This window comes from Delphinapterus leucas, chromosome 2, assembly GCF_059928025.1.
Source record: "Delphinapterus leucas isolate spDelLeu-1000000601 "Yukka" chromosome 2, BTC_Dleu_Yukka2, whole genome shotgun sequence".
NCBI classification, from domain to species: domain Eukaryota; kingdom Metazoa; phylum Chordata; class Mammalia; order Artiodactyla; family Monodontidae; genus Delphinapterus; species Delphinapterus leucas.
The window spans coordinates 105,953,247-105,980,854 of NC_143130.1; the positions used below are offsets into that span (position 1 = coordinate 105,953,247).

At 42.4% G+C, this 27,608-nt stretch overlaps 2 protein-coding genes across 16 annotated transcripts in view; one reads left to right on the forward strand and one right to left on the reverse strand.

Annotated features, from left to right (window-relative positions):
- Window positions 1–26,395, forward strand: part of TOX4 (TOX high mobility group box family member 4) — a 62,587-nt gene extending 36,192 nt beyond the window's left edge. For 2 of the 6 annotated variants that reach the window (XM_089905481.1, XM_022587670.2), the window contains one exon: window positions 9,597–26,395. The gene's annotated coding sequence lies outside the window, so the exon portion shown is untranslated. The remainder of the gene's footprint in view (window positions 1–9,596) is intronic. The other 4 variants (XM_089905494.1, XM_089905489.1, XM_089905491.1 and 1 more) reach the window with 4 other exon arrangements.
- LOC115803651 (sal-like protein 2) overlaps window positions 1–27,608 on the reverse strand; it is a 900,219-nt gene that overhangs the window by 3,270 nt on the left and 869,341 nt on the right. The window contains exon 1 of one of the 10 annotated variants that reach the window (XM_022587660.3): window positions 8,334–12,887. The exons of 8 other annotated variants lie outside the window; for them this stretch is intronic. In XM_022587660.3, coding sequence (XP_022443368.2) covers window positions 8,334–8,406 — 73 coding nt within the window. In that variant the 5' untranslated portion in view covers window positions 8,407–12,887. Of the gene's footprint in view, window positions 1–360; window positions 8,160–8,333; window positions 12,888–27,608 lie in introns of those variants that run through there. One more of the 10 variants, XM_022587661.3, reaches the window with a different exon arrangement.

The window sequence follows — 27,608 nt, forward strand, 5'->3', positions numbered from 1 at the left end:
GCGGTTCGGATGGGTGTGCAGAGGCTGTAATTAACAACGAGCCCAGTAACCGCTAGTGGGGGTGGGGAGATGAGCTCACCATCCGGCTGGCCGTGCAGGAGGCTAGAGCTCAGTGCTGTCCCGCCTGGACAGGAGACTCGCCAGCACTGGGGGCCAGGAGGGAGGGGGAGCGGGCATGCACAAGCTACTCCCCCCCCTCCACCACCACCACCCCCGGGCCACTGGCGGGCGCAAGGACTGGGTGTGAGGACCGGGTCCTGTGCAGAGAATCGTGCCTTCTATCTCGTCCACCGAAAGTCCTCTCCCCGCCCCCCGCGTCCCCTCCACCCCTAGCCCTGCCCGGGCCGGGCCCTACCGCACCTCCAAGCTCCGCCGGCTCCCCGCAGGGCCCCCCGAGACGAGAGCTCCTCCCGGCTTCGTGCGCCATGGTTGTGTGGGAGGTGGAGGGCCAGGTGGAGTGGGAGACAATGGGTATCCGGATTGGGGGAGGCGGCAGTGGCCGCCGGGGCTGCGGCAGCTTCTGCACCCAGCGGCCCAGACTGCGGAGATGGAGATCGGCGGCGGGGGCAGGGAACGGCGGAGGAGGGGGAGGGGAGCGAGGAGTCGCGGAGGAGGGGAGGAGCTGGAACGAGAAAGCTGGGAGAGGGGAGATGGGGGAGGAGCTGCTGGGGAGGGAGGGGAGCGAGCCCAGAGCCCAGAGCCCGGGAGGGTTTCCGGAGGCTCAGTGACAGGTGCTGTGGGGCATGGCGGGGGTCCACCTTTCCTTACCCTCTGCCAGCTCCCCCCCATCTCCGGATGTCCTTGCCCAGACCTGCCCCCCTCTCCCCCCAATCCCCCAGCAAGCTCAAGGGGGCACAGTAGGAAACACAGCCTTGCTCAACAGAGCAAAGCGACAGGCTTCTCTTATTTTCCTTTGGATAAAGGATCCGCTGAGCCTGGAAAACGTGGGCTCCAGAGAGGGTGGTCTGAGGGCCAGAGCGGGAGGGGGATCCCAGCACACCTACCCCTTACCTACACACACATATCTGGTGCCCCCAAGATACCCCAAGTTTTGTCCTGTTTTCCTGACCTCCATTCCCACCCTACCCCCACCCCATCCACAAAAGAAGTTTCTCAGGGTGGGAGGCCGCGAGGTAGAATTTCCAAGGAAGTCGTTTCAGGACTCCTCTCTGCGTAACACTAAGCCCCTTTACTCCCCGCCCCTCCTCCCCCAGAATAATAGCTGAATGCGAGTTACTCCACAGGTCACCCAGCCCACACCTAATTTAGAGAGTTCATGCTTATTTAAGGGGCCATCTCCTATTTAGTACCCTCTTCTCTACCCTACTTCTTCTTCCGTTGTCTTTCTCTGGCAACACAACTACTACTGAGGACAGCTGGGTTTGGGGAGATGCTAGCCTGCAGAGGCCTACCTAGCTCTAACCTGGGGGGAGGGGAGCTTCTCCTGAAACAATGGGGAAAATGCAGTAGGAGGGAGTTACCAAGCAGCCTCTCAGTGCCTAAAGCCCCTTTTAGCCCCAACCTGGCTTGAATGCCTAGGAATGACTTAACACCTGCTCACCAGCACAGAGGTGGCCTCCTATTCAGGGAGAGGATAAGTAGGGATAAGATGCCTCCTGGACCAGGTACTCTGCATTCCCTTTCTACCTTGAAATGAGTCTTAATGGGTTTCCCACTTCCTTAAAAGAGCTTATCTTACTTACAGGAAATGACCACAAGTCCTTAGTTTTGTGGTTTGCCAAAGGCATCAGTAAATCCACATTGTTCTAACCCCAGTTCCAATCTTGTCTGGCTGATAAATTGAGGCGTGGTGGTCAGTCACACCATGCTATGCCCCCATTTCCTTTTTTGTAAAGTGGTAATGTTGTAGCTGTGCTATCTTCATCAGAGAAATATTGTGGGGATAAAATAATATGTATAAAATAATAATAACATGTACATATGAGACTTTAAACTTTGGGAGGAGTCCCAAATATTATGAATTAGAGAATTTATATTGTCAGTGGCAAAACAATCAAAATAAAATACATATATATTAAAATTAGATGTTTTCATGTTGCCTATTAATTTCTTATTTATTTATTTATGGCCAAGCCGCACAGCTTGCACAGGACCTTAGTTCCCCGAACCCAGGCCCTCAGCAGTGTAAGCCTGGAGTCCTAACCACTGGACCGCCAGGGAATTAGCAATCTTATTAATTTCTGAGGCTGATATAATTGGCATATATCAAGGGTAGGAAGTCTTTTTTGGGGGGAGCTGAAACAATGTAATATTAGTAACGTCCACTTTCATTGAAAACATTGTACTGAATTATGTTTTGAAACTTCAGATAATCACAAGGGCCTTAACACTGTGGACAATGGCTCTGAAACAGATGAGCTACATGCTTCCAGGCCTGACCCTGACAATGAGGGAGAGGGGGTTCTATTTCAATATGGCAAGTCACAGGTTAATGCAATGTTGTCTATTTTTACAGATGAGAAAATGGAAGCTTGGAGAGGTTAAGTGACTCTTCCAAGTTCACACAGTCATTCAGTGAAGCAAGCATTCAGAATTTTGACTCCTGTCCAGTGTTTTCACAAGCACATCAACATTGTGTGGCTTCCCTAAGCTAGAGAAAGGGCCCTGTGTAGCTTCTACCTGCCATTTGCTCTCTGGCCTCAGTAACAGAGAGGGAATCAGATGGAAGCTTTCTACTGAGCATTTGTTAATTAGCATTGAACATTTGATATCAAGTTGCTGTTTTGTCAAGTCTTCCGACAAGAAAAGAAATCCTTTTCTTTTCATCTTCTCCTGGGAAACACTGTCCCCTTTCTTGCTCTTTAATGAAACTTGCTTTCTGATGCGTAATTTGATCTGGGCTCTTCTTTAAGGTAAATTCAGTCCCTGGTGAAAGGTGACGGATCAACAGCCACCTGTAAGAGGAAGCCTCTATTTCTCAGCACTTTGCACTCACTGCCTATCCTGAAAAGGGGGGCAGGATTCTTAGGCAGACACGAATGAAGTCATAAACACAGGAATAAACTAAGCTGGTAATGGTGTCCCTAGATAGCAGATAAGGTGAGGTAAGCTATCCTGGGTCACATGTAAAGTCTGGGGTGGACACAGGACTGAGACAGGGACATGCTTGTTTAAATTTATGAAGAGCTGAAACAACAAGGAAAAAGGAAACTAAGTGACTCTCTAAACCTGGTAAAACGGGAGAGATGGCTGGGAGAACAGAGGAAAATTGGTGGGTAGCAGGGTGGTAGAGCTGAACACGGGTTCTCAAACTTTGCTGCCCATGAGAATTACTGCGAGAGCTTTTAAAAATCCCAATGGCCAGGCCGTACCCTAGGCCAATTCAGATTCCCTGAGGGTGGGATCTAGGCATCAGTGTTTGTAAAGCTCCTCAAGTGATTCTGATGTACAACCAAGGATGAGACCCACAGTACACATCAGAGGAGTGTCCTCCCCATCAAACCTTCCACCCTGCTCCTCACAAATCTTACCTGTGCTCAACTCGGCCAAAATTAGGATGTAGGCAAAATGAGTTGCTCAATGCAAAATCTTCCCATCGGGTTGCCTCTCTACTCTGACCACAGCCACACTTTGCCTCTCTTGTATCCTGCTTCCAGGAACAGAATTTGACATGATACACACCTGTCTATGAATTTAAGTGACTGTATTGCCCTTCCCAGGGTATGTGCATCTTGAGCCATACTTCCAATTGTAAAATGAAAGGCTTTGTTCTACACAGGGTTCAAGCATCATCCAGCCATTAAAGAAACAAGCACACTATGTAAGCCCCTGCCTAAACTTAATGTTGGACCAACACAGATTGGTAGTGTCCACAATTATGAGTTGATTCTGTAACTGCTGCTATAGATAACTTCTAAAGGAGAATGTCTCATCTTCTCTTCCTTACTCCTCTCTCCTAAATACATACACATACTCCTTTGCTACCCACACCTAGTAAATGCACCCTTGGCCTGTGCAACACAGTGGACAAACAGGCAAAGATTTATACATCTGGTGCTAAGTGAGAAAAATATATTTGTTTCCAGAATAGGAATATCTTAGATCAAACACAAAAAAGGGTGGTTTTTTTTAAAGGACGTTTTTCTGATATCAAAGGACTCGGCACTTGGTATGAATGGCACTTGGAATTCATACCATTTTGGAGCTGGAAGGGACTTTAGAGATATGACCTCTCATTAAGCACAGTGATTGAGAGTGCCAGCTCTGAATCAGACTTGAGTTAACATCCCAGCACTTTCTAATCTTTGTGACCTTGGGAAAGTTTCTTAATTTCTCTAAGACTTGCATTTCTTTTAAAAATGGGGGTATAGCCACAAAAAGGAATGAAATTCTTATACATGCTACAACATGGGTGAGCCTTGAAAACATTATGCTAAGTGAAATAAGCCAGACGCAAAAGGACAAATATTGTATGAGTCCATTATATGAGGTCTCTAGAATTGGTAAATCCACAGAGACAGAAAGTAGAATGGTGATTTCCAGGGGCTGGGAGTGCTGGGTGAAGGGAATGGGGAGTTATTGTTTAATGGGTATAGAGTTTCAGTTTTGCAAGATGAAAGGGTTCTGGAGATGGATGGTGGGGATGGCTGCACAACAGTGTGAATATACTTAATGCCACTGAATTGTACGCTTAAAAATGATAAGTTCTATTATGTATATTTTACCGTAAATTTTAAAGAATTTAATGGAGGTAATAATAGCAGAGTTGGGAGGAATAAACAAGAGGAAATATATAAAGGGCCTAGCATAGTACCTGACAAATAGTAAATGCTCTGCAAATAGTAGCAATGAGGATTATTATTTCAAGTCCAAAAGCTGAAGCCCTGGCAGAAGAATGGGCCTGCCCAAGGTCACAAAGCTTCAAGGTACAAGCTGGATTGAAAACCAGGTTTTCTGCTTCCTTATCCAGTGCTCTGTTGCACCCTCCCTGAGTTACTTTCTATCTACTCAGAAATGTTTTCTTTTTCACCCAGGAGTCCCTAGGGCTGAAAGGCTCAGGGATCAATACCCTGAGAGGCGATGCTCTCTACCTCCAGTTCTAAAGAGAACAGAACCCTCAAAACTCTATTTTTGCCTTCCTTCCCCTTTTGCTGCTCTTGCTGTCTGCCAACTGCCATTTCTCCCCCTAGGTCTGTTTGGCTGTTGTCCTGGTTTCTCCTTCTCACTAAATATCTGGGTTTCTGATCGTTTCCTTTATTTCCCAGATGTACTAGTTTACATTTTCCCAATTCACATCCCTTATGTTCTCTAATCCAGATTTCTAGACTCTGTAGGGGAGACAAATTTTTTTTTCTCTCCAGAGTTTTTAAGCAAATAGACTATTTCCCTCTCATTACTTATGTGCAATAACTATTCTGGTAGGTTTTGGTGTTCTGGTCAGGGAAGCTGAGCAGAAACAGGGTGGGAAAACAGGTTTTTCGGACTGTGCCTTGGTGATATCTTAGGTCACTGCAGAGATGAGGCTTTTAAAATGTGCAACAAAGGCTCAGCGTTTGCTTGTCACATATGGTAAACATTGCTTAAAAGAAGGCAAAGACTCTTGAAAACCTTAGTGGCACCCTAGCTTACTAAATAAATGTCTGCAGATGGTCATGATGATGCCCATAGTTCCACAGGTATACCTGTAAAAGGACATGTGTAAGAGCCCCCGAACAAGAGCCCTCCCTACCTAATTTTGGGGCATGCAGAACAAGAAACAGTCCCTGGGGTGGAACGAAAACTCAGGAGCCTGAAGATCACATAAATGAATAGAAACCCTATCTATATATCTTATAAAAGCAGGAAGGAATTTAGATTTTCAAATATTAGCCACCTCATCTTACAAATGAGACCCAGTGACACGCCAAGTCATACAAGTAGCCCAAGGATCTTTCAGTCTCTCAGGAGAATTCTGAAGGCAGATCTTTCTTAAGGTTACTACTGCTTCCTTGCTCCTTAACATTTATGTTTTCAACTTTTATGGCTCAAAGGCAAAATTTCAACTGAAATTTGTTGCTGCCAGTGAGTTCAAGCCTGCACTGTTTCTATGGGGACGGCTTTGCAGCAGCATCCCCGTGGCCCCAAGTGTTCACAGCCACAAGTGGGAGCTATAGTTCAAAGGGCTGGAGAACCCCTCAGGGCAGTTGTGAAAGATTTCTTGTGACTCCCTCCCAGATTCTTCCTCAGCAGCGGTATAGGGAATGGGTGAAATGAGGATGTGGGAAGAAGAGAGGATACGGGGGGAGAGGAGAGGATGCCTCTGGGTTGGAGGGGATTCAGCATTGTTCCACAATCTAACCAGCAGGGGAGCAGGACTGTAAGGCAACTCTGAGGCTCTGGGGGAAGTCTCCTGTAGAGCAGGAGGAGGAAACATCCGGCCTGCAGCAGCATTAAGGGGGGGGCTAACGTGTCCCAGGAGGGAAGGATGCCACCAGCATGCCACCTCTTAATATTGGCACAGTGGGATCCCAGTAAAGCACTGACTTGAGGGGTATGTGTTCTACCCAAAACAATATGTCTGTTCAGGTTGTTCCGTAGCATGTTGTGAACTGATTTGATCTCAAGTCCTTTTTTACAACAGGTGGAAAGGTAAATTTAATCCATGTTTTAGTTTTAGCTACTACAAATACATTATCCTAGAGCTTTTCATGGCACACATCTCATAAAGAAATGCTGAAGTTCGCCAAGAGGCTCCCGAGCTTTGGTCATATTTCAGCACTTACAGGAAGTGCTCTGTACTCACATATAATATAATAATAATAATAATAATAGACTTCCCTGGCAGTCCAGTGGTTAAGACTTTGCCTTCCAATGCAGGGGGCGCAGATTCGATCCCTAGTCGGGGAGCTAAGATCCCACATGCCTCACGGCCAAAAAACCAAAACATAGAACAGAAGCAGTATTGTAACAAATTCAATAAAGACTTTAAAAATGGTCCACATCAAAAAAGTCTTTAAAAAAAATAATACACATTAAGTCCTTATTTATGCTAGGGACTGTGCCACATGTATTAAGCACTTATTTATGCTAGTTATTTTTCCAAGTGTATTAACATGTACTAACTCAGTAACCTAATGAGGTAGCTAGTATATTCATCCCTATTTTACAGATGAGGAAACTGAGGCATAGAAAGGCAAAGTAAACCAACAAGGTCACACAGCTAACCAAGTGGTAGAGCCAGGATTTGAATCCTGAAAGTCTGCCTTCAGAACACTTGTGTGTTTAATCCTACACTGCATTGTTGGGTGAATCAACTGTTTGCTAAATAAATAGTTTATCCCTGAGCCAGGACTTTCAGACTTTCACAGTGTGAACATATGTAGCCATACCAGATTGTCCCAAACTTGCTCGATCCTAAGAATTACCTGGACATTTGCAAAGATACAGATTCCCAGACTCTAGCCCAGATCTACCCACAAGCAAGCAAGCTTGGAAAACCCTAGTTTAGGTGGAGTGAGCACCACTAACCCTAAATGTCATGAAATCTAGGTTTCTGTCCTGACTGTACCTCTGTTTCTGAGACTTTGGGCAATGTCACTTCTCAATACCTTAGTTGCTCTGTTGGCTGCCTCTTACTTACTGGAATGTTATAAGAATACATGAAATTTTCCCCCCTCATAAATAAAATCTGTTACTTAAACAAATGATCATATCCCCATAAAATGATATGCATGTATCAACAAGTATGTTAACTCATACACTTTTTTTAGCTTTGCTTTCCTTGAAACACAAACCTAAGCCCCTCATCCAGAACTTTCCTCTAGCCTCTACTCCAGGTGACACAGATACACACCCCAAACCAGGCTGCATCTGACCGACATTAGCTCTCTCCCTCTGGGAGCTCTGATCTGTTCTCTGCTCAGCCCAACAATGAGAAACTTTTTTCTCTTCTCCCTCAGGGGACCCTTCACGTTTATCCAATTCATTCTCTTGCAACCCAACTCTCCAGAAAGAAAAGGGGGGAAAATCCCACCCCTAAGAGACGATCTTCAGGTCTGAGGAGGTTACTTAGCAACGGCACAAAGACCAGTGAGCAAAGGGGGGACCTGGGGAGAAAACTCTTGGGTGGGGAAACAGAGCCAGTTTGAAAACTCCATTTCATCCAGAGAAAAACAACACAGAAAACACAAACATAATCAACCCTGAGAAAAGCGAAGCGGGGCTTCTCCCCAGCACAGGTCATCTCCTTACACGCTGCATCTCAACTCTTTCAACCCCCCAGCGACCAAGTTCTCCCCCTGGTTTTGCCCATGGCCCGGGTGCCCTCCCCTTGCCCTGGCCTGACCCACACAGGCTTGGGCTCAAGGCCCCCCCAACCCCTCCCCGGCACCCACCGTTCTCAGACGCGCTGGGACCTTCGCAGTCCGAGATTAACTGTTGGGGTTTCCGCTGCTTTCGCCGAGACATTCCCGGGTGGAGAGAGGTGGGACGGGGAGGGGCAACTCTCACTTAGTCTTAACCGGGGTGACCTGGTCTGGTCTCCCCCTTGGGTCTGAAGCCAACTGATGCCTCTCCCCCAGTGCCAATCACTGTGAAGCAGAGATGTTCTCCCTTCCAAGGGACAGACAGACAGACAGACAGACGCGCGCGCTCTGATTCTCTGTCCCTGACTCTCTCTCTCTCTTCTCTCTCAATCTCTGCAAGTCTTTAAAGGGGAGACGCCCCCTTTTTTTTCTTCAGCTTCTTCCCTACGCTTCTGCAGCTCCCATTGTAAAAGCAAAAATCCTAATCTTTCCGCACACTCTTTTCTTTTGTACTGCAGAGGAAAGGATTTAACCCTCTCCTCCCTGCCCAGGCTCCCGGCCTCTCCGTGTGCTGTCTGTTCAGAAAATGTCCCTCGGTTGTTTTTCTAACTCTTCTTCTAAGCTCTTCACAGTGCTTTTTGGTTATTTCATGATTCTATGCCACCTTGTTTGATGATGGGACTGCTTCTGAGGTATAAGCTGAAATGAGAACTTTCTGGTATATCCTGATTATAAGGCCAATAAGTCAGCTACCTGCCAGTCAAAAATGAGGATGTGAAAGGCTGACAAAAAGATTGAGCAAAAAAGGTCATTATAATAATAACTTAATATATGTAGATCTCTTTATAATTTATAGGATATTTTCGTGTACAGGGCATATTTTGAGTATTACAACTTTGAGGTTAGCACAGCAGGTTTTACTACTCCTATTTATAGATGATCCTCTTTATAGATAAACCGAAAGGCTCAGTGAGGTTAAGTAACCTATCCAAGACTGCACAGCTATGATGCAACAGAGACAGGCCTGCAAGCCAGGTGTATCTGACAGTAGTCTAGCATTTTTTCCCCTCTATATTGTTAAAGGTACAATATGCCACCAGACTCCTAGTGTGAAAAAAAAAAAGATTGATCTTAAGGAATCTCATTTAAAATAGTGTCTCTTCTGTCTCTCCCACTCCTGTCCAGCTCCCAGGGTTGAGGGATGCCACCTTTGAGAAGATGATATAGATGAGTTCTCTGGTGCTTCAGAGTAGAAGCTACAAGGAGGCACTTTCAGCTCAATATAAAGGAACTTTCTAACGTGTAATGGACTCTCCAGTAAATGTGTGAACTCTCTGTAATATGTTCTCACAGAGGCTGAAAACAGTCGTCAAGGATTCTGTGGAAAGAATTTATTTGTGGATGTGAAGTTTGACCTTTAAGAATACATCATTTGGCAACCAGCCAACTGGATCTCTCCTGTTCAGCTTGCACACTTAAGGGTGATTGGTTTATTGTTCTTTAACTTCTGACCTTGCTGTTCCTCCCTGAATTTAAGGTACTACTGTTACCCCTGGGCATAGAATATCCAGATATGCCCTATCTCCTAGCTTTATGCCTAGGTCCTCTCTTTTAACCTTATTTATCTTTTACTCTTCTGGCTAAGAGAGCATCTGAAACACCATCTGTTAGGAAAGTGGGAATGATTTTCCCCTTTGGAGTTGAGTGATGCAAATCTCTGATGGCTGTGTCTTCAGAGAATAGCAAAGCAAAGCTCACTCGGTGTTGGGTGCAAACTTGAAGTTTCCGTCATTTCTTCCCTTACGCAAGTCCAGGCTATTTTGGCAATACTAAGAAAGGGAGAGAGAGACAGATGGTAGGAGGGTTGCTGGTGATAAATGAAGCAGGTACCACCATCTGAAGAGATTTGGAAAGCACTCTGATCTTTGCTTTGGAGTTCACTGAATTTCCATTATTTTCCCAGTCCTTTGGAGTCAGGACCTTGAGTGGCTCCCTCACGGTCAACCCTTGGAACTCTTGCTGACACTGTCTCATTCATCCTGTTAACCTCCCTGTGGTAGACAGGTGCAGTTATCACTAGGCTATTGTAGGGGAAATGGGAACACTGGGGCCAGGAAAGCTTCTAATTTCTCAGTGGAATAGACTGGGTTTTGTCACTCTTTCATTCCACTGTTTCCATCTGTACTTCCTCTTTGAGGAAAAGAAATGAGAGAAGGAACATAGCTTTCTGCTTTTCTCAGGAATCTGGAGATCTCCAAGGGCAGATCTGGGGGCCCAATATTCATCTCTTTACTGAGTCTTGTCTGTCTGGTCTTTTCCTACTTTGGTCCACCCTCCTTCTTGCTGGCCTTATTGTGAAAGGAAGGGCTCTTTCCCCTCCTCTCCTTTCTTCCGCCCTCCCCCATTTACCATTTTTTCCTTTTACCTCTCCACTGTGGCCTCTTGACCTCCCCACAGAGTTACAAAAGTAAAATCCTTGAAGAGATGCTGCTGGGGGAATGTTAATGAGCCTTCCCCACAAAGGGGCAAAGACTTTACTTCACTGAGTTGGAAAAAAGCCCCTTTGAAAAGGGGTTTCTGTGTGTGGTGAAGTGGAGAGGGGAGGGGAAGGAGAGAGAGGGAGAAAAGAAGGGAGGGAGAGAAAGAGCAAGAGAATGAAAGGAGAGAGAGAAATGAGAGAGAGAGAGAGATTGAGAGAAACAGCAGAAGAGAATATTAAAACAACACTGTTCTTTCTTTAATTGGTGATTTAATTTTTGGAAAATGTTCCATAGTCATTTGACCTCGTAAACTAAGCATTTAAGTTCCCAAAAAAGCTGAAGAGGCACTCAAGGGCGCTGAAGATAATAAAGGATGGGAAAAAGGGACTTATCCTGGCACCCTGTCCCCAGTTCCTTCTCATGTGTGGGAGACTGAGAGGCTCTAGTGGGGGAGGATATTCTGGATGGGGGGAGTTGGTGGTGAAGATGGGCTTCTTATTCTGGTTTTGTGGTTCCTCCTTATGATATTTTCTAATTTTATCAACATTTTTTATTTTGGCTTCCCTATTGACTTAAAATTTTTCCTCTCTTCAGGAATAGCTTAAAGTACTGTTGGGTGTTTACATTGTGGAGCCAATTTTCAAGCCAGACCACTTGAGCATAATCTCTGTATCCTTCATTTGTGAGCACAGGTTGCCTCTGAATTAGTTAAAATGGATGTTAAGGTACTGTTAGTATCAAAAAAATAAGTCCCTGAAAAGCAAAGATATGATGTTGCTTTTTAAAAAAATTGAAGCATAATTGAATGTTGTTGCTCTTTGAAGAAAGCCAGTCATTATGTTTGACTCTCAGAGATTTTCCTACATGTTGTTTTGTGATATCAGCATAACACTCCAGTTAAAGAAGCCCAGAACTGTGAAGAACAAAGAGAAGGTAGGTGATTGGAATGAGATCCTTGGAAGAGAAAGAAGAGGGGCCCGTCAGGGATGCTAATTCCCAGAGCTCTGTAACTCCTCTGGACTCAAGGTAATCAACCACATGGGGAATCTGCCGAGAATTCACATTCCTAGCCTCTACCCCTGATCTACTTAATCAATCTCTGGCAGGGTGGGGATGGGGATGGAGCCTACGATTTAAAAATAAGCTCTTAAATGATCCTTTTGCAGTTTGAGACAATTGAGCTTGACTGTTGCTTTCTAAACCATAAGCTCTAGATTCTTAGGGGTCTGCAGTGTTGTTGCATCAGAATCCATGTACACATGAAGTGAGCCCAGCCTGTGGCCCCAATAAATAACATGCCTCTCAAATGTATATACTACTGTTGCCCAAATGTTTGTTGATGTTGTTGAGTGTAATACACTTTTAAGTCACTGAAAGTGTTTCTAGACTCATAATGGCTTTTGCTCTAAAAATACAACTACAGTCATGTGGGAGTCCAGGAAATTCTTTGCCATTTCATTGAAGGCCTCTTCTCTCCAGACAATACCCTGTTTCTAGTTTGTAGAGGAGCAGGCACTGTGGAAGCATTTCATCTACCTTCCTGAAAGTTAGAATCCCATGAGGAATTTGATTTTAATTGCAAGAGAACTAAACTAGGAGTCTAGAAAGCATGTAACCTTTCTATTGATAACCTTAGTCATAGCTAATCATAGCTTGGGTGCATTCTGCTTACTACGCCCTTTAATTGCACGGTCTCATTTAATCCTTAAAATAACTTTGCAAGGTAAACATTGTATAATCCCCATTTTAGACAAGCAGAACACCCCATTTTACAAATGAAGAAATTGAGGCATGGAGACGCAAAGTAGCTTTCTTGTTCAAGGTCTTACAGCTGATAAACAGCAGGTTGAAATTTGCCCAAGTCATGCCTGATTGGACAGCCTGTGTTTTTTCCGCCACAGTGTGACCATTTATTGCCATCCCACTGATTTCTGCCTCTGCTATAGGCCTCACTTTCTGGGTGCAGACCTGGAGGATGACAAACTTTCAACTTACAGAGAAAATGTGAAGACCTACAAGTAAATATCTACAACAAATTATGGTTCTTATAATCACATGTACTACCACATGTTCTTTGTCTTGCTAGCATTAAGGGAGTTAAGGCAATGAAGGGTAAGGGAAAAGTACCCTCTGCAGAACTTTATCAAATAAGAAAGCACTGGCAAGCAAACCTTGGTTTTATTGGATGATTTCCGCCTGGCCTCTTTCAGGTGGCAGTTGCCATGGTGTTTTAGGGGCAGAGGGAGGGAGTGAAGATCAAGGAGGTCATTCGGACTGAGGCTTTTCTGGTGTGTCTTTTCAGAGTTCATTCTGCAAAAGATGGCAGGAATTTAAACATTCATAAGAGAAAGGACAGAAGTTATTCTTTTTGTGTTTCTTAATTTCTCCATGTTACTGATGTTAAATAAAGGGGAAACGGAGTTTGTGAAGAGGTCAAGGTTGTGGAACAGGAAAGGGAGGTTGTGGGGGAAGGGCCAGGAGCCTAGCAGGCAGTTAGAGAAGCCTAGAGTGGGGGTGGGAGTGTGTGCGCGCGTGTGTGCGTGTGCGTGCGTGCGCGTGTGTGTGCGTGCGCGCGCGTGCGTGCATGCGTGTGTGTGTGTGTGTGTGTGTTTTCAAGGACGAAATTATAGGAACAATTTGCTAAAGTTCTGGGGAGCCTGAGGTTGTTCATTTGAAAGAAAATCAACAAATGAGGTACAAGCAGTGAGGGCAAGGTGGGGAGGGAGCATGATGACAAAGGCAAAACAACAGCAACAACAACAACTAAACCCCAAGCCATCAGAAGGAAAAGCAAATCAGAGCCATGGGAAAGAAAGAGGTAAGTCACAGAGGCAACTCTTTGGAGGAATAAGAACAAAGGGATTGAAGTATGTCAGAAAATATGAATAACTGATAACCTGTAATAGAAACATGGTCAGAGCCTTCAGAAGGAAACTTTAAGAAGAGGAACAAGTGACTCCCAAGGACTTTGGAGCTAGAAGGGGGCCACGGGGATCATGTCCAAATCTCACTTTTCTGATAAAGAAACTAAGACCGAGAAATGTTAAAAGACTTTTCAAAAGTTTTTCCAGAACCAGATCTTATCTCAGGGAATTGCCCTTTGCACTAGGCCGTGGAACTAGAGAATAAATGGGAAGAGGCAAAATGAGAGGGAATCCAAGCAAAAGTAAAAATTTGACAGCTAGATCTTAAATTAATTTCTCAATCTTCCCTAGAATTTATGAACTCTTTTTTCTTGTGGGGACCACTGTATTTTAGGAGCCAATTCCATTCTGATAACTAAGTACCTTAAACTATTTCAATCAAATAATAATCCATTCCCCACATTGGAGACTGTGCCCAGGAACAGGATCATTCAATGACTAATTTAAGTATTGAGAAAATTTTTGATCATGCCTAATTGATTCCTAATTATATTTTGAGTGCAAATCCTTTAAATCTGCCCTTGGTAGAGTGTATTCATTTACATTTATTCATTCAACAAATATTTTTAAAGCACCTATTATGTGCTAAGTACCTAGTACACAATAGAAAATAAAACAAACACTGTCCAGTTTATTATTATGCAGCTATTTTGCAATTGGACTTCAATCTTTTGGTGATAATTGGACTTCAACCTTTTGTTTGTTTTTCACATTATTTCCATTTCCAAATTATGCTGCTCCTTTATTCATCATCCATAATTGGGGTAATCCCAGGATTCTTAGCGACTTCTGATGTGGCTCCTCACTTACCCTGGAACTGTCTTATGGCCTCAAAATGAGCCAAGACATGGAGTTGATCAGAGCGAGCTTACTGTAGAAGATAGTCCAAAGTAAGAAGAGCTGATGGGGCAAATCAAAGCCAGAATACTTGAGGAGAACTAAGAGGAGATGAAATCCAAAAGGCAACCTGCTAGTCCAAAGGGGCTGGATAGCAAATGAGGTAAAAGAGAGAGGAGCTAAGAACTGGAAGAGTTGCTGTAAATAATTGACTTTACTGGACTTTTGTGGGTTTGAGGTGAATAGCACTGGCTGAAATATGAAGTTAAAGATGCATGGTGTACCTAGAAGAGAACATAGGCAAAACATTATCTGATGTAAATCATAGCAATGTTTTCTTAGGTCAGTCTCCCAAGGCAATAGAAATAAAATCAAAAATAAACAAATGGGACCTAATCAAACTTATAAGATTTTGCACAGCAAAGGAAACCATAAGCAAAATGAAAAGACAGCCTAGGGAACGGGAGGAAATATTTGCAAATGATACGACTGATGAGGGCTTAATTTCCAAAAGATACAAACAGCTTATACAACTCAATAACCATAAAAACAAACAACCCAGTTGAAAAATGGGCAGAAGACCTAAATAGACATTTCTCCAAAGAAGTCATACAGATGGCCAACAGGAACATGAAAAGATGCTCAACATCAATAATTATTAGAGAAATGCAAGTCAAAACTATAATGAGGTATCACCTCACAGTGGTCAGAATGGCCATCATTAAAAAGTTAACAAATAGGGCTTCCCTGGTGGCTCAGTGGTTGAGGGTCTGCCTGCCGATGCAGGGGACATGGGTTCGTGCCCCGGTCCGGGAAGATCCCACATGCCGCGGAGCGGCTGGGCCCGTGAGCCATGGCTGCTGAGCCTGCGTGTCTGCAGCCTGTGCTCTGCAACGGGAGAGGCCACAACAGTGAGAGGCCCGCGTACCACAAAAAAAAAAAAAAAAAAAAAAGTTAACATAAAAAGGGAAAGCTCCTACACTGTTGGTGGGGATGTAAATTGGTGCTGCTACTATGGAAAAGAGTATGGAGGTTCCTTAAAAAACTAAAAATAGGGTTACCATATAATCCAGCAATCCCACTCCCAGGTATACATCCAGAAAAGACAAAAACTCTTAATTCGAAAAGATACATGCACCCCAACGTTCATAGCAGCACTATTTACAATAGCCAAGACATGGAAGCAACCTAAATGTCCATCAACAGATGAATGGATAAAGAAGATGTGGTATATATACACAATGGAATATTACTCAGCCATAAAAAAGAATGAAATAATGCCATTTGCAGCAACATGGATGGACCTAGAGATTATCATACTAAGTGAAGTAAGTCAGAAAGAGAAAGACAAATGTCATATGATATTGCTTATATGTGGAATCTAAAATACAATGGAAATGAACTTACAAAACAGAAATAGACTCACAGACAGGAAAACAAATTTATGGTTACCAAAGGGGGAAGAGGGTTGGGGAAGGACAAATTAGGAGTTTGGGATTAGCAGATACAACCTACTATATACAAAAGAGATCCATGAGAGTCAGTTTCTAAAGGCACTAGTTAAGACAAAATCATCTGGAGGCAAAGCTGAACATCTCTGAGGAAGGAATGCACCAGAGACTGTTTCGCTCTGGTATTGGAACAGACGATCATTTCTTTGACTGAGTATCAAAGGATGTATAAGGCCTGCATTTAGGGGATAGGTAGAATAAAAAGTATCAATATAGAATCATACTTGTGTTTATATTAGAGAGGGACAGGAGAACCGAGAGACTCACTGTGTGCTCACTGAATGGAATGCTAGAGTGGGATGAACTGCATTCCGACTACATTCCTTAAGTTGTTGTTTCTCCCTTTCTTCCACAGACCTTAATGTGATTATAATTGAATTTGCATATTGAAATTTCATTTAAATTTTAAATTAAGTTAAAATATTAAAATTAACCAACAATCTTCAGGCCTGCCCATCTTTGTGACCTCTAGAAGTTAAGTCCAGTCAAAAACCAAAGCAGGGGATTTCCCTGGTGGCGCAGTGGTTAAGAATCCACATGCCAATGTAGGGGACACGGGTTCGATCCCTAGTCCAGGAAGATCCCACATGCCATGGAGCAACTAAGCCCGTGTGCCACAACTACTGAGCCTGTGCTCTAGAGCCTGCGAGCCACAACTACTGAAGCCTGCGTGCCTACAGCCCATGCTCCGCAGCAAGAGAAGCCACCGCAATGAGAAACCCTCACACCACAACCAAGAGTAGCCCCTGGTTGCTGCAACTAGAGAAAGGCTGCGTGCAGCAATGAAGACCCAAATGCAGCCAAAAATAAATTAAAAAAAAAAAAAAAGGAGTAGAATTGAAAACAAAAACAAAAAAACCCAAAGCAGCTTACAGGTTCATGATTCTGTATCTCCAGATGACAGAATCACCTCAGGATTTAAACCCCAGCCCAAGCCAGAGAAATTCTTTCCTTGTTTTGGGACATAAGGACCAAGCTAGGCCTTCCAACTAGTTATACTCTCAACAAACATTTATCAAATGCATTTCATATTTCACTCACCAGACCTGCATTTAAGGAGCAAGTAGAATTTTAAAAATATGCACTTCTCAACATAGAATCGCATGCATGCTCATATTAAGAGACGAACAACAGAACTGAGATACTATGGTGACAAAGGTAAATGAGACATGGACCTGCCTCTCCTTGACAAGCAGGGAAATGTTAAACAAGAAAACATAATACAGTACAGGGAATTCCCTGCTGGTCCAGTGGTTAGGACTTCACACTTTCACTTCCGGACTTCCAGGGCCTGGGTTCAATCCCTGGTCCTGCAAGCCGTGCAGCGCAGCCTAAAAAAAAAAAGTACACACACACACACACACACACACACACACACACACATATATATAATACAATGTGAAGAAATTTCATAGAGTATGCATAAAGTTTCAGGGGAAGAAGAAAGGAGAATTGACTTGGACTGATTGTCACCAGCAATAAATTATCAATCAATTAATCCATTCACCCATTCTTCCCTCCCTACCCCCATCCCTCTATTAAACATATGTCCGTGGTGTTTAGTTACAATATATAAAACACTGTGCTAGATGTCACAAATGCAAAGAGGATAAAAACAGATCCTTCTGGAAGGAGTGTTAACTAGGTATGGGAGGTGAAACAGGTAAGCAGGTAATGCTAATAGCTATAGCTACTCTTTATGGGCCACTTCTTTTTAGATAGGCCTCTCGCTGTTGTGGCCTCTCCCGTTGCGAAGCACAGACTCCGGACGCACAGGCTCAGTGGCCATGGCTCACGGGACTAGCCGCTCCGCGGCATGTGGGATCTTCCTGGACCGGGGCACGAACCTGTGTCCCCTGCATCGGCAGATGGACTCTCAACCACTGCGCCACCAGGGAAGTCCGGGCCACTTGTTTTTGACAAGGCTATGTGAGGCTCTGTCTTGCAGTGATCTTGTGAGGTAGACGTTATTATCCCCATTTTACCAACTAGGAAATTGAGGTTTAGAGAGGTTAGTAAATTGCTGAGGGTCATGCCGTCGTGAATTACGGAGCTGAGGATCTAACACATTTTCCTTACAACAAAGTCTGTGCTCAAAGACTACATGGATTCTGGCTGTGACTCTTTGGGTTTAAATTGCCTTTACCACCAATCAGCTGCATGATTTGGGGCATTTTATTTAACTTCTCTGAGCCTTGGTTTCATCATATAAAAATGAGGTTAAAGGAATTCCCTAGGGGTCCAGTGGTTAGGACTCGGTGCTTTCACTGACGAGGGCCTGGGTTCAATCCCTGGTCTGGGAACTAAGATCCTGCAAGACATGTGGCACCGCCAAAATAAAATAAAATAAAAACGAGATTAATAGTGTCTACTTGATAGGATTGTAGTGGAGATTTAACAAAACAGTTAAAGCATCTGGCCCAGTGCCTGGCCAATCTATCAAGCTCACTACATTTGATGGCAATATTATTATGCCAAGTGGTGAGTGCACAGAGAAATGCAGATCAAATGTGTACTCATTCAGAGGAAGGAAAGGTCACTTCTAACTGGAGGGCAGGAGGGTGAATAGATTAAAGGAGCATCATGAAGAATTCACTTAAAATGGAGTTTTCAAAAAAACGTAAGACTTGAGTATTTAGACTCAAATTTAGAATAGAAGGCTCTGTGAGGAAAGCAGCAAGGAGCTTGTTAGCTGTGGGAGGTGACGAGCAATAAAAATGCAAGTAAATAAATTAGATAATTATAGAGAGTGGTAATTAAGCAGGATAATAGGAGAGAAAGTGAGGTGGAAAGGTGGGGTTGGAAAGTAAGCGATTAAGGGGGAAAACTTGATTCTATCACCAGGTAGAGCACTGTTCATATGTAGATCAACTGCTATCTGTGAATGGATACTGAATAGTGGCCCAAACTGATGGAAATGCAAATACTCTTAGAAACAGGGGCTATTAGTAATGCAAATATGAAAAAACCTCTTATTAAGCAGAAAAGCAACAAAACCCCCTAATCAATCTTTGAATGAATTGATCTGTGAATCAACACATTCACATCCTCATGATTTTGATGACAAGACATTTTTTCTTTGTCTCTAGTTTGTCTTTTCTTACGCTAGAATTAAGTAAAATTAGTTAAAGCTAAAGCTATCATATTAAAAAAATATATTCCTCTCTATTTTTTTTTTTGGCCATGCCACGCAGCTTGGATCTTAGTTCCCCGACCAGGGATCAAACCCAGGACCTCGGCAGTGAAAGCGCAGTCCTAACCACTGGATCACCAGGGAATTCCCAAATCTATCCTATTCTTATTGCTCTTATTTATTCATCCATTCAACAAATATTTTATTGAGAGTTTACCATGTGTCAGGCACTATACCATACCTGGGGAATACAGTGGATGGTCTTTCCTTGGACTTCTCATCTCTTGCTCCAGAGTGCTTTTGGAACAGGAGGACATATCAGGACCCCAGGCAGGTTCTGACACAGGTCTACTGATGTTTTTGGGTAGGGGTAGGAGAGGACCTGGTATTATAAAGGGCCCAGAATATGTCCTGAAATGGTCTATGGTAAGAAGACAATTGAAGAGTTTTGGAAAAGACTTTAATGTCCCCAAATTTTATTTGAACTAAAACATTATTTGCCTTTCACATTCCTCTGTGCACTCCATTCCAAGGTTCACCTCATCACTCCTCCTTCTATACCTGTCTTCGTCTTTTGCTATCCAAATTTACCAAATAAATCTCCTCCTTTCCAGAACCATTCCAGCTCCTGCTGTTCTTCACAGCCAGTCTCTGGGCTCAGCCCCAAGCCTTGAGGGGCAGTAAATGGATTCAGAGTTGCTGCTCAAACACAGATCCCCATGGAAACCAAAGGACTAAGAAAACAAAAAGAGAGGAAGAGGCAGCCACTGCCTGACCTTTTATGCTCACTCTTCAAATTCTTTTCGCTCTTGGGCGTGAAGGCAAGTGCTTATTTGTATAACTAGTGGAACCAAAGAACCTGACCCCTGCCCCCACCCCCAAAATTTCTTAAGAACATCTCTTTGATAGTAAGTGAAGAGCAGTGGGACACCTCCACCTGGTGGTAGAAATACCAAATTACCTCCAAGACGCGAGATTTATGAGTGACTTAGCGGCAAAAGGAAGAGGATGCAAAGACATAACATGCAGGAGCAACTCCTACGAAAGTGTTTAGCATTTAGTACCTGCTCCTTCTCACATATATATATATATATATATATATATACATATATGTATTAACATCCTTATTGGAGTATAATTGCTTTACAATGGTGTGTTAATTTCTGCTTTATAACAAAGTGAATCAGCTATACGTATACATATATCCCCATATCTCCTCCCTCTTGGGTCTCCCTCCCTCCCACCCTCCCTATCCCACCCCTCTAGGTGGTCACAAACCACCAAGCTGATCTCCCTGTGCTATGCGGCTGCTTCCCACTAGCTATCTATTTTACGTTTGGTAGTGTATATATGTCCATGCCACTCTCTCACTTCGTCCCAGCTTACCCTTCCCCCTCCCCATATCCTCAAGTCCATTCTCTACGTCTGTGTCTTTATTCCTGTCCTGTCCTTAGGTCCTTCAGAACTTTTTTTTTTTTTTTAGATTCCAAATATGTGTCAGCATACGGTATTTGTTTTTCTCTTTCTGACTTACTTCACTCTGTATGACAGACTCTAGGTCCATCCACCTCACTACAAATAACTCGATTTTGTTTCTTTTTATGGCTGAGTAATATTCCATTGCATATATGTGCCACATTTTTTTTTTTTTTTTTTTGCGGTACGCAGACCTGTCACTGTTGTGGCCTCTCCCGTTGTGGAGCACAGGCTCCGGACGCACAGGCTCAGCGGCCATGGCTCACGGGCCTACCTCTTGGCCCCATAATCACTTCCATCACTGTACTTCCTCACGTCCTAGAGCCCTCCTTTCCTCCCTGACTGCTCCAGCTTCTATGGGTCTTCATCTTCGCTGGAAGGCTGCAATACTTTTAGTATTCTGCCCACAGTCTAACATGGAATATTGTTTGCTGCTTTTTAATAATGTGTATTAGCTTTCTCACTCCAACTAAATAGTCATCCATGTCAGAGAGGAGGTCAGGGCTTTTATGCACCTTCTATAACGCCACAGCTCTGGGCACAGCTTGAGCATACTGTAGGTTCTTATTAAACTTTCTACTTGCATGTGAGTCACCTGTGACCTTTCCTTTCTCCATAATAGCACAGCACATTGTTTAAACCTTGATTATACCATTTACCAGAGTTTACCTTTTATCAAAGGTAGAGCCCATACCTGTTTCTTTGGCTGCACTGGGAGTTCCTCAGGCATAGAGACCATATTGTATTCATTCTGCACAGTTCACAGCATTTAGTAAAGTGCTATAGTAAGAAGAAGCTCAAAAACTTTTTTCCCCAGCCTGAATACTTTTATAGAACTGAGAGAAACAATTCATACATTTGAAAGACAGATCCATTGTGAAGATAATGGTAAATTAAAAAAAAAGAGATTTCTATAACCAATTAGCTCTTCCATTTATAATTAAACATTTATAATTGAAGTTGTAAAAATTTATTTATTTTAAAATTTTAGGTACAAAGAACTAGTCTTTCTCTCAGCAGATAGATGTTTTGGATAATCCATTCAAGGAAAATCATTTAGTCCAACTTGATGAGTCCTGTATCCTTCTTTTAGTGTTGTAAACACTGGCTGCATGTATTGAGGCCATATTTACAGATCAGACCATTCTGGTTTGAGCGATTTGGAAAAAGTGGGAAACACAGCTGAATTTTTGAAGGTGGTTCCAATAGAGCTGCTGGTGATCCATCTTGCTTTCAGGGGAGCAGTGAGTCAAAAACAATTGGTTTTTTGGTTTGTTTGTTTAATTTAATCAAATTCTTTAAGATCCCGCTCTGGATCTTTCTCCAGGATATAACAACAACAATAGTAATAATAATAGCAGCTAATGCCTACCTAACATTTATATATCCCTTACTCTATGCCATACACTGTTCTAAGTGTTTTTGCTCATTTAATGTTTACAACAACCTTATAAGCAGGACTGGGACTAGGGGTGGGGCAAGAGAGGCATCTGGGGAAACAAAATTTAAGAGACACTGACTCAGAGACACACAAGTGCACTTCTGCACCCTAGGTGCTTCTCTTGCTTCAACCTGGTCCTGGCCATGCTTATCAAGAAGGTACTAGTATATACCCCTTTTTCAGATGAGTAAACTGAGGCACTGAGTGATTAAGTAACTTGACTAAGGTCACACAGGTAGTGGCAGAAATGGGATTTGAATCCTAGAAGTCAGGCCTCAGAATTTGCTCTTAACCAGTCCCCTACACTGTCTTTTTTTTTTTTGCGGTACGCGGGCCTGTCACTGTTGTGGCCTCTCCCGTTGCGGAGCACAGGCTCCGGACGCGCAGGCTCAGCGGCCATGGCTCACGGGCCCAGCCGCTCCGCAGCATGTGGGATCTTCCCGGACCGGGGCACGAACCTGTGTCCCCTGAATCGGCAGGCGGACTCTCAACCACTGCGCCATCAGGGAAGCCCCTGATGTCTCTTTTTTAACACTAGTCTACCTTGATCTCCTATCCCCTGGTTATCAGCACACTCCACTACTTTTTCCTGCACCAGAGGAATACTGTGGTCAATGCTCATAGGTCTCCGTGTGTAGTAGGATGAGAACTGTGGCCTGAGGTTGGGCTGGCCCTATTGGACCTGGCCTTCTGGACCACTCTCCCATCCCTAGTTCTTTTCCTTATTCTTACTGTTTTGGTAATTCTGGTAATTGGTAGAAAACCCCTACCATGTGGGTAGCATTTATAATGGTTACAGTCTGCTGCATATTTACTGCTTGCACTGGAGCTCCAGTAGGGTCTGTAACATTTGCTACCTCCATACCCTTTTCTCCTCAAAACATCAAACTCCACAGTGTCTCCATCTCCTACATTGCAAAGTTGGATACATATTGTATCATGTATTAGTACCTCATTCTTTTTTATTACTGAATAATATTCAACTTTACAGCTATTCTACACTTTATCTATTTGTCAGTTGGTAGACATTTTGGTTGTTTCCACTTTGGGGCTTTTATGAATAACACTGCAATTAATATTCATTTACAACTTTTTGTGTGAATATACATTTTCAATTTTCTTGGGTATAGGAGTAGATTTGCTGGGTTATGATAGCTCTGTGCTCAGCATTTTGAGAAACTGCTAAATTGTTTTGCAAAGTACCTTACCATTTTACATTCCTGCAAGTAAGTTTCTCTAATTCCAGTTTCTCCACACCCTTTCTGACACTTGTCACTGTCTTTTTGATTTTAGTCATCCTAGTGGATGTGAAGTGGTATCTCATTGTGATTTTCATTTCCTTGAAAGGTTAATTATGTTGAAATTTTTTTTCATGTGCTTATTGGACATATGTAAATCTTCTCTGGAGAAATGTCTAGTCAAATCCTTTGTCCATTTTTAAGCTGGGTTGTCTTTTTATTGTTGAATTGTAAGAGTTCTTTATATATTCTGGATACAAGTTATACTATTTATATTTAATATGATTATTGATGGGGTTTGGTAGAAATCTACCATTTTGCTATTTATTTCCTATTCTCATTTTTCCTATTTTCTTTTTCTTTTTTCGTGTGGATTGAGTTTTTAAAAAATATTTTATTCCATCTCCACTATTACCTAATTAGCTATACCTCTTTATTTGTAGCTGTTTCTCTAGCATTTATAGTATATATCTTTAATGTAGCATACCATCAAATAAAATACCACTGACTACATAATATAAGAATCTTTCAAACTTACATTTTCCTCCTCCCAGCCTTTTTGTTATTATTTTCATATATTTTACTCCTGCATGTTACAAAGTCCACAATGCATCATTATTATTTTTGCTCTGAGTAGTCAAAATTCTTTTAAGGAGATTTAAAAGCTAGCTGGTTACAAAACATCTTGATACTCTTTGCCTTGAGGTAGGCAATCTGTGAAATGCTCTGGACATTTTTTTGGCTCTGAACTTTTACTCAAGCAGTAGAAAAAACAAAGAGGTGTTGAGTCAGATATTTCTGGAAACTAAGTTCCAGGCTGCTTATTGGTCTTTTGGGAGCCCATGGATTGATATCAATTACTTAGTATTCATGGGTGAGCTTTCACCTGTCAGTGAACTTTTTGAATCCCTGGTGTGTATTGCAAATTACCAAAGGTTTGGAGCTCTTTCATATCTGGAGTCTCCTGGCTTTATTGTCCACTTATTAAATTGCTAAGTGAATGGGACTAATAACAGGAAATTCATTGGAATGGAAGACTTTTAATAATACCCCTGAGTATTCATTGATGGCAAGTTCAGTTATAGTCATGCAATGATCACTTCAAAATCCTATGTCAGATAGATAAAAATCACAAAGCTTTCAAGACTGAAATCCACAGTGCAGAGTTTTGTACTCTGTGATTTTACATCCGAGGCTTCTGTAACAGGGTATAAGAGGAGAAATGAATCATTAGAGGAGGTACAGGAATAGATGGTAAGTGTTTGATGTCAGTGGAAAATCTATATTAAACAAGCAAGATAGGTCTATAAACAAATGTTACTGATTATACATTGAAGAATATTGCTTTGTCCTTTATGAGACAGTCAGAGTTTAATAGTGCTCCTGGGTTGATTGATTTGATTTAATGACACAGAGTTTTCCTATCCTCTTTCTGCCTCATCTCTATAAGGTGATAATGGTTATTGTTACTTATTTAAGGTGGATACTGAGGGAAGGAGAGAGAAGATAATAAGATCTTCAAGAGAAGTTTATCTCCTGAGAATGATAAATGAACAGTGGTCTTCCTGTGTAGCTAAACTTTCCTAAACCTAAACCACATTTTCACCTCTAAAACGATTGCAAGGAAGGTAATTGTATTAGCTAGGATTCTCCAAAGAAACATAACCAATAGGATCTCTCTCTATATATATCTATTTATCATCTATCTGTCTTTCGATTGAAATAAATTTTATATATCTATCTATCTCTATCTCTATATATGGAGAGAGAGAGAGAGTGTGTGTGTGTGAGAGAGAGAAAGAGAGAAAGAGGGAGAGATTGATTTATTTTAAGGAATTGGCTCAGGAGATTGCCGGGCCTGACAAATCTGAAGTCTGCAGGACAGGTCCGGCAGGCTGGAAATTCTGGCAGGAGCATGTCTTTCAGTCTTGAGTCTAAAGAAAGTCTGGAGGCCAAATTCCTTCTTCTGGGGATCTTAATCTTTTCTTTTAAGACTTTGACTGATTGTATTAGGCCTACTCACATTATAAAGGGTAAACTGCTTTACTCAAAGACTACTGATTTAAATGTTAATCACATCTAAACACCATCACAGCAACTGCTAGATTGTATTTGAACGCACAACTGGGTATTATGTCCTAGCCAAGTTGACACAAAAAATTAACCATCACAATAATTAAAGGGGAAGGGACTTCCCTGGTGGCGCAGTGGTTAAGAATCCGCCTGCCAATGCAGGGGACACGGGTTCGAGCCCTGGTCCTGGAAGATCCCACATGCCATGGAGCAACTAAGCCTGTGTGCCACAACTACTGAGCCCGTGTGCCTAGAGCCCGTGTGCCTAGAGCCCGTGTGCCTAGAGCCCGTGTGCCTAGAGCCCGTGCTCCGCAACAGGAGAAGCCACTGCAATGAGAGGCCCGCCCACCGCAACGAAGAGTAGTCCCTGCTCTCTGCAACTAGAGAAAGCCCGCGCACAGCAACGAAGACCCAACTCAGCCAAAAATAAACAAATAAATAAATAATAATTAAAAAATGATCAAAGGGGTAAAATTATTACCTACTTTCCAGATAACGAATATTAGTGACTTGCCCAAGTGTACCAGAGATATGATAGATGAGTTGGTTAAAGGAGTAAAAAGAAGCTGAAACCAAATTTTTGGATATATTAACTCACAAAATAAGTCTTCACTTAATAATGTTTTTGATTCAGCAGGACAATAACAGAACCTAAGACTAACTGGATTTGATGTGACACAACTCCTTAAAAACTTTTATATTTTTTCTCCAGCTTTATTGAAGTATAATTGACAGACAAAAATTATATATATTTAAGGTGACAATGTGATGATTTGCTACATATATACATTGTGACATGATTACCAAAATCAAAACACTTTTGTATTTTCTTGACACAAAATTTTAAGCTTAAAGTTAGTATCAGGTCATATCTCATAAAGTATTCAATTTATTTTTATTAGCTAAAGATAAATACTTTCTTTCTATAATAAATGTTTGTTGAATTAATGAATGGCCTTTGAGTAACAGATTTTGGAATGTGTTCAAATATAGTTCTAATGGTGCCCATGGTAGTTAATGATTAAAATGGAATGGCAAGTAGGCTTAGTTCTACCTTGGCAGAAGAAGGCAAAAGTACTGAAAAGGACAAATGCAAAATTTACAGAGAAGGAAAGAGATTAACAGATTCAGAGACCAATATTAAAAGGGTGAAATGATGTAAACAGAAAACCAGTTACTAATGTCCAAATCAGAATGTTTTTTATTTTGTGTTTTTTAACATTTTGCTTTCTCTCTGTTTCATTTCAGAAGAAATTATGAAAGAAGTAAAGGAAAGAACATTATAACAATTAGCTAAGCTCCTCTTGCATAGCTGGAGAAAACTGGTAAGTTTTACCACCTCTTTATTTTCATTGCTTGCCATGTTTTTTGGGTATGCACATATACAATGGTACTGAGCAAGACTCAATCACTTGTTTGATATGGTGCATAAGTGTGTGGTGTTTAGGAGGTTAATAGAAGGCCTTTTAAATTATAAGAATTATTTAACCTCTCTTCTGTCTCAGAACTCAGTATAGTTTTTCAATGCGTTTCTTGCATCCTACTAAGGCACCTACGCTCCCCTCCACCCTGCTGCCCCCTAATACACACACCCTCCAAGATTCTTCAAAATGCCTCGGATTATGACTTGTCACATTTTAGAGTCTGCCACAGTACCTGTTTCTTTTTTCTAGTTATCAAAAAACGTCATATGATTATGGATTTGGGGATGGGGGAAGGATCAAGACAGTCATTTCTCTCTCCCTTTTTGTATTTGAATCCCTAGCACAGTGCCTGCCTAGGCACTACAAGTTTATAGAATTAAAGTTGAATATGATACAACCTTCCAAAGAAAGAATGAGTCTCTTCTAGTGGCAGATGGTCATTCAGTCTTTGCTTGTCTGCCTAAGCAAGGGAGTCCTTATTACCACCAGAGAAAGCTTGTCCTTTCTGTGCGCTTACAAGTTAGCGCACAGAAGTCTGAATACAAGTTACAAGTGGGCTGTTCTGGAGGAGATAAGGAAGACTGCAGCTGAGGAATGATAGTTCTGCTCTCCTGGGCTTCCCTACCCAGTTTCACCCTCTGGAACAGAACTCACCATGACTATATCCCTGTAATGTGTGAGGGAGTGTTGTTGAGTGCTTCCTTGGTATGCAGAGGAGGACACCATTGGTTCTTCCCTTAAACAATCCTCACCTCTAAAACCTCTGAGCAACTTCTTTCTCAGAGGTTTCTTTTCCTGTTTTGATTGAGAACCAGATAAATCGTATCA